The following is a 17424-nucleotide window of genomic DNA, read 5'->3' as shown; positions in this document are numbered from 1 at the left end:
TTAACATTTTAATTCAGCTAGTTAGAATTAATACCAATCTAGTTGTAGTAGTATATAAAAACTTTGCTTCTGTTTAGCTCTACTCCCTTTTCTGTTACTGTTTTCAGAAATTACATCTTTAAACATTGTGTGCACATTATAGATTTATAATTATTTTTAATGCATTTTTCTTTTGAATCATATTTTAAAAAAAGGAATTACCACCTAAAAATTCAGTAATACTGGCTTTTATTATGCACCTGTGTAATTACCTTTCTTGATGTTATTTATTTCTTCATATGACTTCAAGTTACCAACTAGTGTTCTTTAATTTCCAGAGAACTTCCTTTAGCATTTCCTGTAGGTCAGGTATACTAACAATAAACTCCCTCAGCTTTTGTTTATCAAGGAATGTCTTAATTTCTCTCTTATTTGTGAAGTCCAGTTTTGCCATATATAATTCTGGGTTGACAGGTTTTTTTTTTTTCTTTCAGCACTTTAAATATGTCATCCACTACCTTCTGGTCTCCATGATTTCTGATGAGAAATCAGCTGTTATTCTTATCGAGAATCCCTTGTCCATTATGAGTCACTTCTCTCTCACTACTTTCAAGATTGTCTCTTTATTTTTGTCTTTCAGTAGTTTGGTTATAATGTGTCTTGGTGTGGATCTATGAGTTTATCCTAGTCAGAGTTCATTGAGCCTCTTGGATATGTTGTTTTATGTCTTTTATCAAATTTGGGAAGTTTCTGGCCATTGTTTTTTCAAATATTCTTTCTGCTTTTTTTTCTCTCATGTCTGTCCTTCTGAAACCCCCATTATGTTTATGTTGGTATGCTGGATAGTGTCCCACAGTTTTCCTGGTTCTGTTCATTTATCTTTACTCTTTATTTTCCCTCACTCCTATGTAATTTAATTGACCTATCTAAGTTTACTGATTCTTTCTCCTGCCTACTAAAATCTGCTGTTGAAGCCCTCTAGAGAGTTTTTTAGTTACTGTACTTTCCAACTCCAGAATTTCTATTTGATTCCTTTTTAATTTCCATCTCTTTATTGATATTCTTTATTTGGTAAGACATTATTCTCTTGGTTTTCCTAAGTTATTTCAGCATATTTAAAATAGTTGACTTAAAAGTTTTTGTCTAGTAAGTCCAATGCCTGGGCTTCCTCAGAAACAGTTTCCGTTCATTTCTTTTTTCCTGTGAGTGGGTTAGACTTTCTTGTTTCTTTGTATGCATCATATTTTTTGTTGAAACTGGACATTTATGTGACAACTCTGGAGATCAGATCATTCCTCCCCCCTAGGGTTTGTTGTTGCTGCTTGTTTTGATTGTTGTCTTCTATTTGTTTAATGACTTTCCTAATTATTTCTGTGAAGACTATATTATTTATCATGTATACCCACTGAAATCTCTGTTCCATTAGCTTAGTGGTCAGTTAGTGATTTTCAGAGATTTTCTTAAATGCCTGGAGAAAAAAGGAAAAAATAAACCTCTCCCAGCCTCTATAGATTGGTTCTGTTTTGAGGCAGTCTTTCATGGCTTATCTAGACAGTTTGCCACTCTGCCTTAACCTTCATTCCTGCTTGTGTAAAACCTGAAGATCAGCCAGGGGTTAAGTTTAGGGTTAAGATTAGTGTCTTCTCAGGTCTTTTCCAAACATGTGTCTGACCCTGGACATGCATGTGGCCTTTTAGATTCCCTGGACTCACAGGAGCTTCTCAAAACTCTATTCTCCCAGACATCTCCTTCCCCAGCCTCTTCCTTCTCAGCCTTTTTGATCTGTCTGTTGCTTGCTGCAACTACTATCCCTTGTCCAGTGTGGTGGCAGCTAATACATTTTTGCCTTTCAATACTTTCAACAAATGCCACTTAGAAGCCACCTCAGCCCTAGGGAAGCTCCAAGGCAAGTGATCCAAAGGCAAGCCCTTGAGCTAATCCTTCAGAGAGTCACCAAACATGTCAAAACACACAACTGCAGTTTTTTGAAAATACGGTCTATATTGCTTCCTCTGTTGCCAGCACCCTGCACCAGGAATGTGGGCTGTTCAACTTCAAGGCCACCACCAAGCTGGGGAGTGGGGAGTGGTAACAGGGTAAGTTAAAATGCTTCAGAACTCTCTTATTGAAATTCAACAGTTTTTCTTTTCTTCATTGTTTCCCTGGTTTTGTAATTTATTAGATTCCAGATTTCTGAAAAAGTTGATTTTGTTTTTGGGGGTTTTTTGTTGCTAGCATATTTGTTGCTTTTGTGGAGGGATGGAGTGTTTTGGCGTTCCCTACTCTAGCATTTTTGCTTTCTCTTCGGGATTCCAATTTGGCTATATTCTATGAGCTATACTTTTACATTTCAAGATTAATGTCATTTATATCTGTTCTATAATCATAAAACTTTGTCAGTTGGTAGCATTTAAAACTTGAAAACTGGTAAACAGTATTTAAGTTTCTATAATATAACAATCTTTTACTTTACGGTAAAGGATTAAGCTATGATTATGTCTCCTTTTCTGCTTCCTAAGCCGCTCTAAGAATAGTCATAGCATCAAATCCAAATGGACCCCTCTTCATTATACCTTAAAAGTTGTCCAAACCCATGCCACATTTTAGTTTGTTTCATATTTGAGCCATGCTTTTCATATATAGTTTGTTTTTTTCTGGAGTTTCTGATTGCCTTTTAAAAAAATTGAACAAAGAAATTTACTGCTGTTTCTACATTCTGACTTCTAGAATCTACTCTTTTTGAAGCCTGTCTCTGTAATCTAATTTAGAGTCATCATTTGCTTTTGGCCATTCTTTATAGTTTATCATTTTATATCATTATTAGTAGCCTTTGATTTTTTTCTTGTATTATGTGTCTTTCTCATATCTTCAAGTATTTCTGTCCTCTCAACCTCTTGATGGTAGAGTTCTTCGGATTTTGGTCCTGGGCTGTCTTTACACTCTCTGCTTTCCCCCAGGCAATCTCCTACATGGCTTTGACTTTAAATACCATTTATATACTGAAGACACAAAAATATATACCTGTTCCTTTATGGCTTACCCACTTAGATTGTGTTTAGGAAAATAATTCCTTTACCACTTTGAAATTTTAAAAACATTCTCCCATTTTGTCTTCCTAAAGGTTTAACATTTGGCCTTTTTATATTTAACTTTTTATTATACCGGTAATTGATATTTATATTTGAGGTTAAGGTCTGATTTGGGTGGGGAGGGGTTTTCTTTGCATAGGAATAATCAGTTACCCTAGTGCTATTTATTGAGTGTTCTTCCTTTCTCACTGAACTGCAGTGCCACTCTGTGAGACTTGTTGGCAGTGAGAGAAGTAGGTGGGAGAGACCTTTTACAGATCTTCAGTTAATGCCCCTGTGTTCAGTCTCACTTCTCACTCCCATCCTCCATCATACTTACTGTTTGTTGCTTTCCAGAGTTCCACTGAGCAATTTGGCTGCCATCTTTTTCTTATTTCCAGGGCTTATTTGAGAATATAGCCCTTTTTTATCCTTCTTCATCATTTAACACTTTTTCTTTCTAGCTTCCAGAAATTTTCTGAAATCTCCTGCTGCCAATAGTCTTCCCCTGCTGCGCTTGTTGTTGTTGCGGGTTTATGTCTTTTTGATTACTTTACTATTCTTCAATGGGGTCTTGGAGGGAGAGGTTTTAAACACATGGGCTTAGTCTGTATGCTATTTTTATCTGAAAGTACAAAGTGAAGAATTTTAAACATTAGAGGTTATATTTCTACATTTTCTGTAAGTCTTCAAAAAGATAATTAAATTTTATCATTTGGGACCCTGAATGATACAATTTAACTATTTCTGAACATACAAAGCTAGTCAGAGGGCCGCAAAGTTTCTTACCTAGTGTTTCAATTTGTGTTTTAATACTACATAAGGTTTTCCATTTTTAATAATCATTTATATTTATAGTCTTTAGTATTTCATAATGCCAAAAAAGTGGATAATTCTTGGGTTACAATGTTCCGTAACCTTTGGCTTATGGGTGTGTAACTAAATGCCTGGAAACAAGTGTCCATGAAAAAATTATAGACACAAAAAGGGAAGAAATTCTCTAAAACTTTGCTATATCCCACTAATGATTTCACTGTTCACTGTACTTGGGACAGCTCTCCAGTAAAATGACATATTGCAGGTTTCTTTTCTCTGGCAGGAATTGGAAAGTACTTGGTGTAATTTTTTTTTTTTTTTTTTTTGCTTACATTGGATGCATGCAGTGAAGCTGGTTTATTTTTGGTCATTTCCTGTCTACGAACACTGTGGTATTTTAGCCAACACTACTATAATAAAATATAATGCATACAATGAATTTTCACACCTATGAATGTTGTAATCGAAATTCAAAAAATAAATTATTATAGGAATCAGCACCACTTATTCATTGGGAAAAGAATCTTCCGCAATACTTTAAGTCTTTCTGTTCAGGCCTGTTATGAAAAGCCTAAAGGTTAAAAAAATAATCATAATCCTCCTAAATAATGTCTCTTTTCATCTAGACATTTAAGAGTATGTTCTACATTTAGCCTGGCTTTCAGAGTCATTACTTTATTGCATTGAGCTAGTCACCCTGTCTTTTCTTAGAGTCCCTTATTGAAAAGGCATAGGGTATTTTCCCGACTTTTTTTTTTTCTTTTTTGAGATGGAGTTTCACTCTTGTTACCAAGGCTGGAGTGCAATGGTGCAATCTCGGCTCACCACAACCTCTGCCTCCCGGGTTCAAGCGATTCTCCTGCCTCAGCCTCCCAAGTAGCTGGGATTACAGGCATGCGCCACCATGCCCAGCTAATTTTGTATTTTTAGTGGCGATGGGGTTTCATCATATTGACCAGGCTGATCTCTAACTCCTGACTCTGTGATCCACCCACCTCGGCCTCCCAGAGAGCTGGGATTACAGGCATAAGCCACTGTGCCCAGCCTCCTGACTTATTCTTATGTAAAGATCAAGTTGAATAGATGAAACTTTGGACTTAAAATTAACCACTAAAAATCTTGAAGAGAATTCATATTTGATGTCATTCTGCCTGCTATTATATAATTAATATTTCAGTTGGAGAATGTAATTGGAAATGTATTGGACTTTATGGGAAAACAAATTTTAAACAGATCCTCCAGAGAAGAATACCAGCTTTCTTAGAGTACAAATTTAGAGCAGACAGAGGTAGGAAACTGGGTCAGATGACCAGTTACCCACTCTAGAAATTTGAGTCACACTTAATTCCACCCTTTCCTTCATTCTCTAGTCAATCACTAACTCTTACTTTTATTTATTCTTAAATGTCTGATAAATCTATGTTCTCTTTTATTAATAATCATGAAAATGTACTGAGCTAAGTATGAGGCATAGTTTAGAATATTTTTTTCTAATTTTCACAACTCTGAAAATATGTGTATTATGATAATCATTTACATACAAGGAAACTGAAACTCAAATAATTAAGTAACTTGCCCTGGAAGTCATCAGTTACCAATGGCAGATCTGGAATTTGAACTGAAGTCTATCTCATTTTCTTGATATTGCCATTTCAACTACACCATACCATTTTTTGTTATGCCTGCATATGGTCTAGTTGACACTTTTGCAATGGTCTTGCTCATCCCCTACATTCAGCCTCTCCCTACTATGTCCTCCACAAAGTTGATTGACTTATCTGTCTGAATTGGGTCTTTGAGAGCAGAGTGCATATCTTATTCATCTTTGTATCCCTAACACCAGTACCTAGATTCATGCACGATACTTTGCAGGTTCTTAAAAACTTGTGTTGAATATAATCTCATCACTTTTTAAATTTAAAAACCTTTTTCTGCTTCTGAACCATGCAGGATAAAATCTGACTTTTCAGGCTCATCTCCAGCTCCTACTCCCCTCCATGTTTCAATGTTCCTGCCCCGTATTTTAGTGTTCCAGTCATAGAAATATTGTTCAACCCAGCAATCCCATTATTGAGTGTATACCTAAAGGAATATAAATCACTCTAGTATAAAGACACATGCACATGTATGTTCACTGCAGCACTATTCACAATAGCAAAGATATGGAATCAATCTGAATGCCCATCAGTGATATACTGGATAAACAAAATGTGGGAGGCCAAGGCAGGCAGATCACTTGAGGTCAGGCATTCGAGACCAGCCTGGCCAATATGGTGAAACCCCGTCTCTACTAAAAATACAAAAATTAGCTGATCATGGTGGCACATGTCTGTAATCCCAGCTACTTGGGAGGCTGAGACATGAGAATCTCTTGAACCCGAGAGGCGGAGGTTGCGGTGGCCTGAGATTGTGCCACAGCACTCCAGCCTGGGCGACAGAGTGAAACTGTGTTAAAAAAAAAAGGAAAGAAAAGAAAAGAAAAAGAAAGAAAGAGAGAATATGTGGTACATATACACCAAGGAATACTATACAGCCATAAAAAAGAATGAGATCATGTTATTTGCAGGGACATGGATGGAGCTGGAGGCCGTTATCGTTAGCAAACTAACACAGAACAGAAACTCAAATACCACATGTTCTCACTTATAAGTGGGAGCTAAATGATGAGAACACATGTACACACTGAGTGGAAAGACACACCAGGGCCTATTGGATGGTGGAAGGAGGAGGAAAAATAACTAACGAGTACTAGGCTTAATACCTGGGTGATGAAATAATCTATACAATAAACCCCCATGACACAGTTTGCCTATGTTACAAACCTGTACATATACCCCTGAACTTAAAAGTTTAAAAAAGAAATTATTCTTACATAAATATATTATACATAATCAGGTTTTATTTTCCATACAAAATGAAATCTGTGTCAGGTTTGCACACATGCCCCTGAACTTAAAGTAATCATTCCAGCGCCCTTCTTCATTCTGTTTTCCCAACTTCTGCTCCTGCTAAAAATCTGCTATTTATCTCTCAAGGATCAGTTCAAACGCAACCTTCCTTTTTAAACTTGACTTTTCCCCTCTGGAAGAATTAGTCATTCCTTTCTCTGTGTTCCCTTAGCATATGGTTTAAATATTCATTATATTACAATAAGCACATTATATTATATTTAATATATATATTCATCTTCCTCTCCACTCCACCCATCCGGATTGAGAGCTCTTTGAGGGCAAATATATCTTGATTTATTTTTATATCCCCAATGCTTAACACAATATCTGACACATAATAAGCTCTCCACAAAAACCTATTTGTTTAATGTGATATTGAGGTCATTTTAGTTTAAAAATTATATCCCATGTGTTTATTAGGTTGATTGCTGAGTAGGATTAGAGCAGTTATATTTCTGAAACTATCACCCAGTAAAAGTGAGCAATAATTTTGCTATATCCAGAAACCTTTGTATGATCTCATCGTTGATTGTTCTTATCAATACACATGATTTAGTGGCATTTGCCAAAATTCTTAGCACAGTGTTTTGTAGAGAGTGGGCTTTCAGGACATGTTTGGTGAATTAAAGAAAGAATTAATTAGTTAATTAATTAATATGTGTGTATGTATAACTAAAATGATGTGCCCATATCTGCTAAGGATACAAGGAAAACTAGAAGAACAATCCCCAATATATAAACATTGTTTGGCAAGCTAAGTCATTTTTTCATGGAGCTCCGAACACACTTTCCCAGAGGCGCAAATTTGTAAACATTGGCCAGAGTTTAAGGCTAAACTCAAAAGCTTCCTTCAGAAAATAACTGAAATGGGTTAGGTGCTATATGGCCTATTTACTAGGTGCTACGTTTCCTAGTGAAAAAGATGAGCCTGTCTGCAGCCCAGGAGACTTGCCATTTGTTTTTACCAAATGGGCATGTAATAGCTATATAAATTGGAAATTCTGCTTTGTTTTGTAACCATGTCACTGTTTTGCTGAACGTAACCTTGTTTATTATGTCACTTATTTCCTGAACAGTTTACTTGACAAGCCCTTTACACAAAATAAATAATCCCTTTCTGATGACAGACTTTTTATTGTGGAACTTATATTCTTAAACTTTTAATTATGTGGAAAAAGAAAGGCAAGACACTTTTAAATATATGATGTGGAGCAACATCATTTCCCAAAGGATTTGTTGATGTTTTTGATACATAACTCTGATTCCCCATCATTTTTACATTAAACTTTTTTGCTGGTTGCTGTGGCCATCAGGCGTCCCTATGTGGGTAAACCTTCTTGCTAACCCTTATTCTGTGCCTATATCACTGAGTCTGCCCCTTTACTGAAACCATAGCTTATGGTTCAAACATCCTTCTTAAGATATGATACATACTCATTAAAAACTTCGTCATTGTCCCACTTCATTAATTCATCCAAGAAATATGTATTGAGCAGAGCGCGTGCTAGCTGCTATACTAGATTTTGGATCTACTATAGTAATTGTGACAAATTTCAATTTGTCACAAGGATCACTGTGTTTAGTAAGAGAGATAAGGCAACAAGTAATTGCAGTACAATGTGGCAAGTATTGTAATAGCAGTATGCACTCTTTTCATCAAGCCTTCTTTGTTTTAGTGGCACTGAAACTGTCCTTTGTTCTGTTCCAGTATTGATTATATAATCAACCTCAATGAGATGTAATCTAACTCAATGTATCACACAAAGCAAAATGTATGGAACTAATTGTTAAGTTAGTTTTTCCTATTATCAGCCTTCACCTTTCTAAGATTATCATCTAAGACAATTCATATACTACTACTCATTGGATATTTGATTTTTGTCACATAATAATCATTGTCTTAAGTACTAGTCTGGTAGAAATCGAGCCTTTTTGTATTTTCTTGGTTGCATATTCACTTAAAGTAGACTGATGTTATTACTCATCTTGTTATTGAATAAACAAATGTGTAGAAGGTTAGCTGGTACCTCTGAAATAAGTATGATAAACAACAGTGGTGCTTTCTTAGTTTTATCCCTTAACATCAACACTGTAAAATGTTTGAAGATCTTTAATAATTCATTCAGTATACATTGTTAAAAGCTAATTACTAGGTTTTGCGTCCCCAAAGATGAAAAAATATACAATCTCTAGCCTCACTCATTATCTGGAATAATAGGCAAAATTGTAAGCATAAAATTGTAATATAGTTAAGAGAAGTGTGTTCCAGGAGTGTACCAAAGACCATGGGAGCACAAATAAGAGTGAGACACTAATTTTAGTAGGGTCAAATAAATACTGGATGAAAGCAGAAATCCCAGAAGGAAAATGCAGAAACAAAAACCATGCTTTGTTTAAGTTTTGAGGTAAAACAAATAGTTACATTTCTATTCACAAGGCAGAACATATGAGTTGGATTAAGATATTTCATTTATTCGCTAGCTATCATTTAGATAGCCTTATATAAAAAATGTGGCTTCTACCTTGGAAATAATAATTACCAAATTCAGTGCAGTATGAGAAGCAGGTATATATATATATATATAAAATATAAATAATGATTCCTTCTCACTATTTCTTATTTCAAAGTGAGGAGGAAATCTACACTGATTTTACTGATTATAACTATAGTATACACTTTAAAAATTTCAAAAACCATTGAAGTATCCAAAAGTAGAAAGTTAGGGTTACCCCCAATACAACCTCTGAGAAATAAACTATTTTTAGCAGTTATTACTTGGTTTGTAAATATATTTTTATATGTATGGTTCTTACTATAGAAATACTAATTTGTAAACTGCACTTTTTTTCTAGTCAGAAAAATTTATAGATTGGGAAAACCTATCTGTATTGAAATGAAAAGATAACCATAATGTAGTAAACAGGTTGTTTTAAAACTAAAGGGAATATTAGTTATCTTTCATGGATAGAAATAATTTGGGTTCAGAGGTGATCTTTTTGTTCATAATGTGCCTCTTTTTAAATTAAAATATATGATTAGAATAGTACAAAACTTCCAGATAGTTTATTGAAAATTAGTCTTTAATGCTCTAGGTTTAATTATTGAAATGAAAAAAGAATATAAAATTGTGAAGAGCTTTTCTGACAGGTCATTATACTGTTAGGTATTCTGCATGATGTCTTTCATTTAAAATCATACTTTGGATTTTCCAGGCCTCTAGACTCAGGACTCAACAATGCTTTACAAGGTTTATCTGTCATAGACACATACCTTGTTGAAGTGGATGGGGATACACTTTCCCTATATGGCTCAGGAGCACTGGAATCTCTGGATAGGAATTGGAGTGTTCAAACGGCAGGAATGATCACAACTGTCTCCTTCACTTTCATAGAATTTGATGAAATCGTCCATGTGCTTCCTAAACTGAAGATTAAGTTTCCTAATTCTCTGGTAAATATTTCCTTTTAGTAGTACATTTGAATTGTTCTTAGTCAATGACTTGTGTGTTCAGGCCAAAGACCTGTTTTAACTTTTATTTATGTAGTTTCTATCTGGCAGGAAGATTAAAGTTTTGTGTTAATTTTCTTGAGCTAGGATTTAAATTAGTATTCATAAATGGCCTTGAAGTTTTATGTTAACATTTGAAATTAAATCTCGAAAAAAAATGATCCTTTGTGGAGTAGAAAAAGACTGATATAATTTTATTGAAGTTATTTATTTCTACTTTATAAAGGATTCACCTTAACACATAGCCTTATGTATTCACCTATTATACCTGGTAATGGTGAAATGTATATTTATTATATAATTTTTACAGTTGTCCCCTAACAATGTTGAAAATAATTTTAATAGCTCATTAAAATTACTTTGAGAAATTAGCCTTCCTCAATTATGGTGTCATTGTATTATTTAGTATGCATTTGTAGAAACCGTGATTTCTATAATGAGTTATCTCTTATTATTGTTGTGTTTTTCTCTGTCAGCCAAGAGACTTCCCTCACCTGCCTTTTCGGTGGGTTTTTGTTTTTATTTTCACTTCATTCTCCCTAAAAAAGATAGGGGTGGAGACAGTGTGTTTAGAAAAGAGCATCTAGATTCACAGACAGAATGCTTGCATTAACATTGCAGTTTTAGTGATTTGATTTTTCTGTAGCTAGTGTAACTATCCTACATAGTGTTTGGCAAGATACAAGTAATCACAACTAACTAGTTCTTCTCAGGAAAATTGTGGGGCCTGTATTTATAAAGCTCTGAAATTTTCATTTCTAGTCTTTTTTAAAACATTTATTTAATGTCAATGTAAAGCACATAAAATCAATAATTCCTGAATCTGCATTATTTGATATTTATGTAACTTTAAAGAATGTTTGTTTATAAGTGAGACTGTCATTTATAGAAAGAGTCACCCAGAATTCAATATTGGATGGATTCCATCAATGGTGCATTGGATGAATTAAAGTTACGTAAGTTTAGTACATTCAGTTGATTTAATGTAATTGAAAACATACTTGCTAAGCCTAAAGTTTACATATTTACTTGGGGAATGATTAGTGAAGCTTTAATGTTAATATTTCAATATGGTTAAAATTAATGTTCCAATCTGTATTTGTGTTTTATCATTGCAGCACCTTAAATTCAAGGAAACAAATCTTGTGATGCTGCAGCAATTTAATGCACTAGCACAACTCCGTCGTGTTGACCAGTTGACAATTGATCCTCAAGGAAATCCAGTTGTCAATTTTACACTCTGGAAATACTATGTACTGTTTAGGCTAAGCCATTTTAGTATGCAGAAAATAAATGGAACAGAGGTAAGCTAAAAACTAGATGAACTATAGAATAAAAATATTCTTTCTTAGGGGAAATAGTTACGTTAAATGGTTAGAAATTTAAGTAACCATGATAGAACATTTGAGACATTTTTTTTTTAAATATAGGCATTTAAAATGTCAAAAAACCTAAGAATCTATTTTAAAACTTCCAAAGAACTAAACAAATTATAAAAATAAAATAGTAACCAGGTTGTAGTGAATGGCAAATGCTTATACTGTTGTTTGTAAGCATTCAGTGAAATAAAATGGTGGGGCGACGTAAAAATAAAAATAAAAAATAACTGTTTTATAAGTAATGTGATCTTTGTATTTTTCAAAGTACTTTGCAGACTGCGTGGTATGCAAGAGGGGATAAGGAAGTAAAACCTAAATGTCAACTAATAAGGGTATTGTGGTAGAGAAAGGGAAGAATAAAATGGAAAAAAAAGAGGAGGAAGAACATGATTTACAAAAAGAAGAGATGAAAAGGAGAAATAAGCCAGGAAGAAAGATAAAAGAAAGTGAAAATAAGAGAAAAAGAAAATAAAATAAGTATAAGTAAATGTCTGGACTGCTTTGTTAATAGCTGGTAGCAACCACTGTGCCATGACTACATTGGGTAACTCAGGTGTGGAGCTGAATAGCTGGAAAATTATTAGTGAAAAGTTATTATTGATTCTGCTAAGCTTGTCACAAGGTAATCCCCCAGCTACTCAAAAGCCATGTTCTTTTAAAATACTAATTTGGAAGAAAAGAGAGAAGCTATGCTTCTACCTCTACTGAATTTAAATACTCTTCCAAAGGAAAAAAAAATCTTTAATATGTTGTTAGTCTTATTACAATATCTCTTGAAATTCGGAAGACCTCTTTATTGTAAGATTAACTGTAATCAACTTTCTGGCACAGTAACTGTATTTCCCTGCAGCTGATACACTACAGGCAGATACTTAACTCCAAAAATTCAGCATACTATGAGGAGACTGTACATCTCTGGATCAATGTACAAGCAGCTATATGAAATTTGCATCAACCATGGTATTTCCATAACCTCAGAATCAGCCATCTGCTGAACATGTTGGGTAAATCTGAATCTTCAGATGACTTTTAATTTCTCCAGCTAGTTCTCAAGAGGGTTGGCTCAGTCTTGTGTATTCATGTATACTATTTGGTACTTCCCCAGAGGTGAGGTTGTGAGTCCCTGGAAGGACCTAATAATTAGTCCTAATGGTTTCTAAAGTTAGCTCAGACTGGAAATAGAATGGTTATTTTTACTATGGGTGAGTGATTCTCCCTTAATTGAGGTAACAAACCGTTACATCAGTTAACCCTAAATAGTGTATTTACCCAGATATGGATCATTACTAGAAGAATACCCATTATTATCAAACTTTGAATTAGGAAGGAATAGTATAGTTATGTAAAGTGGAGAAGAATTAGAAAGAATTAGAAAGAACCAATATAATTTATTCTGATTTAAATTTCTGAAAATCCCAATGCCAGGGATATTTGACACTTTATTAAAATACCTAATATATATTCCTATTTGTAAAGTCCTTGACCTCACATAGTAATGTTACACTGCATTTTTACTTCTCCGTGTATAAAAAAGAATGATATTGCTTGAGGTAGAATTAAATTGAATTATGAGCATCAAGAAGAAAACATGGAGTAGTGGCCTGCATTGGCCACTAGGTGACTATATTGGACCAAACACAACTTAGTTATTAGCTAAGGAAGGATTTGAAGTGACAGAAGCCTCCTTAACTGTTAAGATCCAGGGAAGGGAAGAGAGCTAGCCTGCACTGATTCATATGTATAAGATGTTTGTGAATTATTGGTTTGTTTTTAAGAAAATGCCTGTGAAGAGTATTACAGCTAGTGTCAGGAACAAATTTTCAAAAGATCTAAAATTTAATTATACCAGGGTTTCTAAACCTTGGCTCTGTTGACATTTTGAGCCAGATAATTCTTTGTTGTGGGGGCTGTCCTCTGCATTGTGACATGTTTAACAGCAACCCTGGTCCCTACCCACTAGATGCCCGTAATGTCCAGAAATAACTAAACATGTCTCCAGACATTGCCGATTGTTCTGTAGGGCGCAAAATTGGCTCTTGACAAAAAAACAGTATTTAAAATGTAAGCAACCCTATTTTGTATTAAAGAAAATATCCTCAGATAGTAATACAGGTACTGCTTTCAGCTTTTAGTACTTTCTTGGTTAATGTAAGAATGGGTCCTCGTAGGGTATACTTGTGACAAGTTATTCTTTTTGGGGATAAAGACTGATAGAATGAACGGGAGCATCCTTGCTAATTCAGTGAAGTTCCATCTCTCAGGAAGGGACAAAATTATCTCTAAAGGAGCAAGGTATGTCCAACACCTTGGCTTATCTTTGATATATTATTAAAATGCATCTATCCCATTGACACGTGGGAATTTTTTTCCTCTAAATCATTCTAATCCAAGAAGCTATAGGATTTCTGAAAAAAAAAATTACTAAAAATTGAAGTGTAATTCTCAGGAAAGACAGCTTCTAAATCAGAGCTAACTCATCACCTCCAATCAACTTCCATCATCATGAACCACAATTGTACATCTTCTTTTAACTCAAGAAAGAAAAATATCAATGAAAACTCTTCTTTCTACAGCACAGGAGAATGTGCTTTTGTGGGCTTACAAGATAATATTTAATCTGGATCTCTCTTTGGGATTGTATTAGTTTTATCCAGCTAAGAGATGGTGTCATTTTTTTTTACCCCTTTCTATCGTATCTCTTCAGGTGACACAGAATGATATGATAATGGCTGAAAGGCTCTTTGGAATCCTAGCACATGTAGCATCTTCTGAGTTACCCCAGTATCGTCTGATTTCCATTCTGGGTGATGCCAGGTAACCTTTAATTTTTATAGTTTTTTATAGAATCACTGTTACACTAGAAAAAGAAATAAATTCCACGTACCTCTTAACTATGCTAATTATGTGTTCCATAAACATGTATCCTAGACTGGCCCTATTGAAAGTGTTGGGGATATTAAATGAGATGATCCTTATTCTCATATGGCTTATAGTCTAATAAGTTAAAGATATACACAAGCAATGAAAACATAACGTTTCAGGTGCTATAAGGGAGGGCCGTAGGAGAGACTAACCACATTTTGGAAGAACACTGGGGAAGGCTTCACAAAGGAGATAACATTTTATCTAGTTCTTTGGGAATGAGTAGGAGTTTTCAGGTAGAGGATATGGGGAAAAGATATCTGCAAAAGCACAAGTAATTGTAAATAGCTGAGTATAATTGGAACATGGGATGATTATGAATAAGTGATAGGAAATGAAGCTAGAAAGATTGATTGTGGTCTGACTTTGAAGAGCTTTCCAATCTATGCCAAGCAAAAATGAAAACTTGTGTTTTGTAATGAAGCACAAGCAATCGTATAATTGGATTTACATTCTAGAAGACTGCCATTTGAGCAGGCAGAGGTTGAAGTAATAAAGACCAATCAAGTGGTTACTCTGTAGGCCAGGAGAGATTATGAGGGCCTGAGCCAAGGCAGCAAGATGGAGAAGAGGAAACCTGACAGAACACACTAACTGACGTGGTGGAGCAGGGATGAAGAAATAGTCAAGGATGGTTGACCAGCCATGATTCAGTTACAGATCATACAAGTCACTCTGGTTAAAGTAAGCAAGGAACTAGACATCTACAAAATACTTGAAAGCGTTGAGGAAGCAGTTTCTAGACTGAGCCTCCAGAGATGTCTCCCAGAATACCATAGAACAAGCCCACAAAGGAAACTGCCTCCTTGCTGTGGTCATGGAACACTTTGCTACAGTCAAGGACAACAGGAGACTGTTGTCCCAGCTGTGAGCACCAGGATCATACCACTTTAACTGCGCTGGGGATCAGGAAGTTCCCTACTCTGCTTCCCAGAATCTGGCTCCAGAACCATGTTACCCTACTGTAATTTACACTAACAAAGTGAGTCTTTTGCATGCTACTTCTACTTCCCCACTTAGCCCAGTTCTGAATTTAAATCTTACCCAGGTGTATCTGATTGATGGAATATAAATCCCATCTAAAACCCACAAAACCATTCTGAAAAAAAAAAGGAGGCATTGAATTCAAGAAACAATGCCTACATAATGAAAGAAATCAGTAAAATTTATAGTTGTCTGAATAAGTATTAATGTATAATGTTAAAAAGATTAAATAACCTAAAAATAAAAATCCAAGAAAATCCTAAGAGAATGGAAGTTAAAGTTTACTTTCTTTCCCTGTTTAGGAGAGATAATAGGTACTAATTAAAAACAAAAATTGATGGAAAAATACACATTTGTGTGTATTAAAATATTAAGGGTTTTCATTAGAAAAAGATTAGATGGATAATTCCTAAACTACTAAAAGGAAAACAGTGATCAACAAAAAGCAGGAAGAAAAAAATAGCATTTGGGTTATCACCATAAATATTAATAAAGTCTTCTATTAATAGATACTAACTCTCAGATTGAATTAAAAATATGTTTTATCAGAGATACCTCTAAAAAACCCCTAAAGGCTTAAAGCAAAGGGATGGAAAATGTATAATGAGCTAAATGCCAACAACAAACAAATACAGGAATATTAGTAGTTAATAATGATAGAATTGATGACACTAAAAACTACAATCCACCAGAAAATAGTTATGAAACAGTGTAACTAAGACTACAGCTTTTAAACATATCAACAAATAGAAGCATATATTGACAAATTTTTCAGTTATTGTAATAGATATTAATATGCTTCTCTCATAGATCAGATCAAATCAACTAAAATAAGAAAGACTATAGAGGATTTGAATAACATAGTTAACACATTTTATCAAATAAATATACTTAAAATCTTGTGCTGACAACCTTATTCCCAGTTCAGAAAAAAAAACACATATTTTATTCAAACATCTATGGAATGTTTGTAAAAGGTGATCATACATTAAACTCAAAGTAAATCTTCAAGTATCTCAAAAAGCATACTCATACAAATCACATTTTCTAATCATAATATTATAAAATTAGAAAATAATGGGTCAGGATAGCCAAAAACTTACCTAGTTGGAATTGGGATGGGAAGTAGGGTAGACAGCAGATGCAAGCTTCCAGAAAACAAAATACAAATGCCTTTAAACTTAAAAAAGTTTGATCAAAGTCATAGACTTTGAGATAACTTTGTGGGAAAAGACTAGAAATGTGATGATATGCAGCAGCAGTCCTCAACCTTTTTGGCACCAGGGACTGGTTTCATGAAAGACAATTTTGCCACGGACAGTTGATTTTTTCAAAATGCTTACCTCTAAGTGTTGAATTGGAGGGAGACACTAGGATTCCAAAGTACATAGATACTTTTTACTCTATGTTTCTATGAACCTCTTGAATTATCTTCTTGCTTTTTGTTCTATCTTTTTTTTTTTTGTTTTTTATCCTTTTTTAAAAAGCATTTAAAAATACTTTAATGCTTTTGAATTAAAGAGGAAATTAAAGCTAAAATAATAAATCATATATAAATGAGTTTGACAATAAGAATACTATATGTCAAAACTTCTGGGATGTGACCAGAGCTGTGCTGACAGGAAATTGTATATCTTTAATGTAGTTGTTAAAAAACAAGAAAGATTAGAAAGTAATGAATGAAGCTTTTACTTCAGGAACCTAGAGAAATACCAAAGTAAGGCAAAATTCTAAAAATTGGAAAAAAGAAGTTCATAAAGATAATAGCAGCTTTTAAAGAAATAAGAATTTGAAAGAGAATAGTTAACCAATAAAAG

The 17424-nt window shown here is 34.2% G+C and overlaps 1 protein-coding gene across 7 annotated transcripts in view; it reads left to right on the top strand.

The window, feature by feature from the left end:
* The window catches only part of LRRC49 (leucine rich repeat containing 49), a 161362-nt gene that overhangs the window by 106162 nt on the left and 37776 nt on the right, over positions 1-17424 (top strand). For 6 of the 7 annotated variants that reach the window (XM_021940672.2, XM_009210523.3, XM_031668523.1 and 3 more), the window contains 3 exons: positions 10028-10265; positions 11441-11626; positions 14406-14515. In XM_021940672.2, coding sequence (XP_021796364.1) covers positions 10028-10265; positions 11441-11626; positions 14406-14515 — 534 coding nt within the window. The other variant, XM_021940674.2, reaches the window with a different exon arrangement.

This window comes from Papio anubis, chromosome 7 (genome assembly GCF_008728515.1).
Source record: "Papio anubis isolate 15944 chromosome 7, Panubis1.0, whole genome shotgun sequence".
Lineage (NCBI taxonomy): Eukaryota > Metazoa > Chordata > Mammalia > Primates > Cercopithecidae > Papio > Papio anubis.
This window is presented reverse-complemented; position numbering and strand designations above follow the sequence as displayed.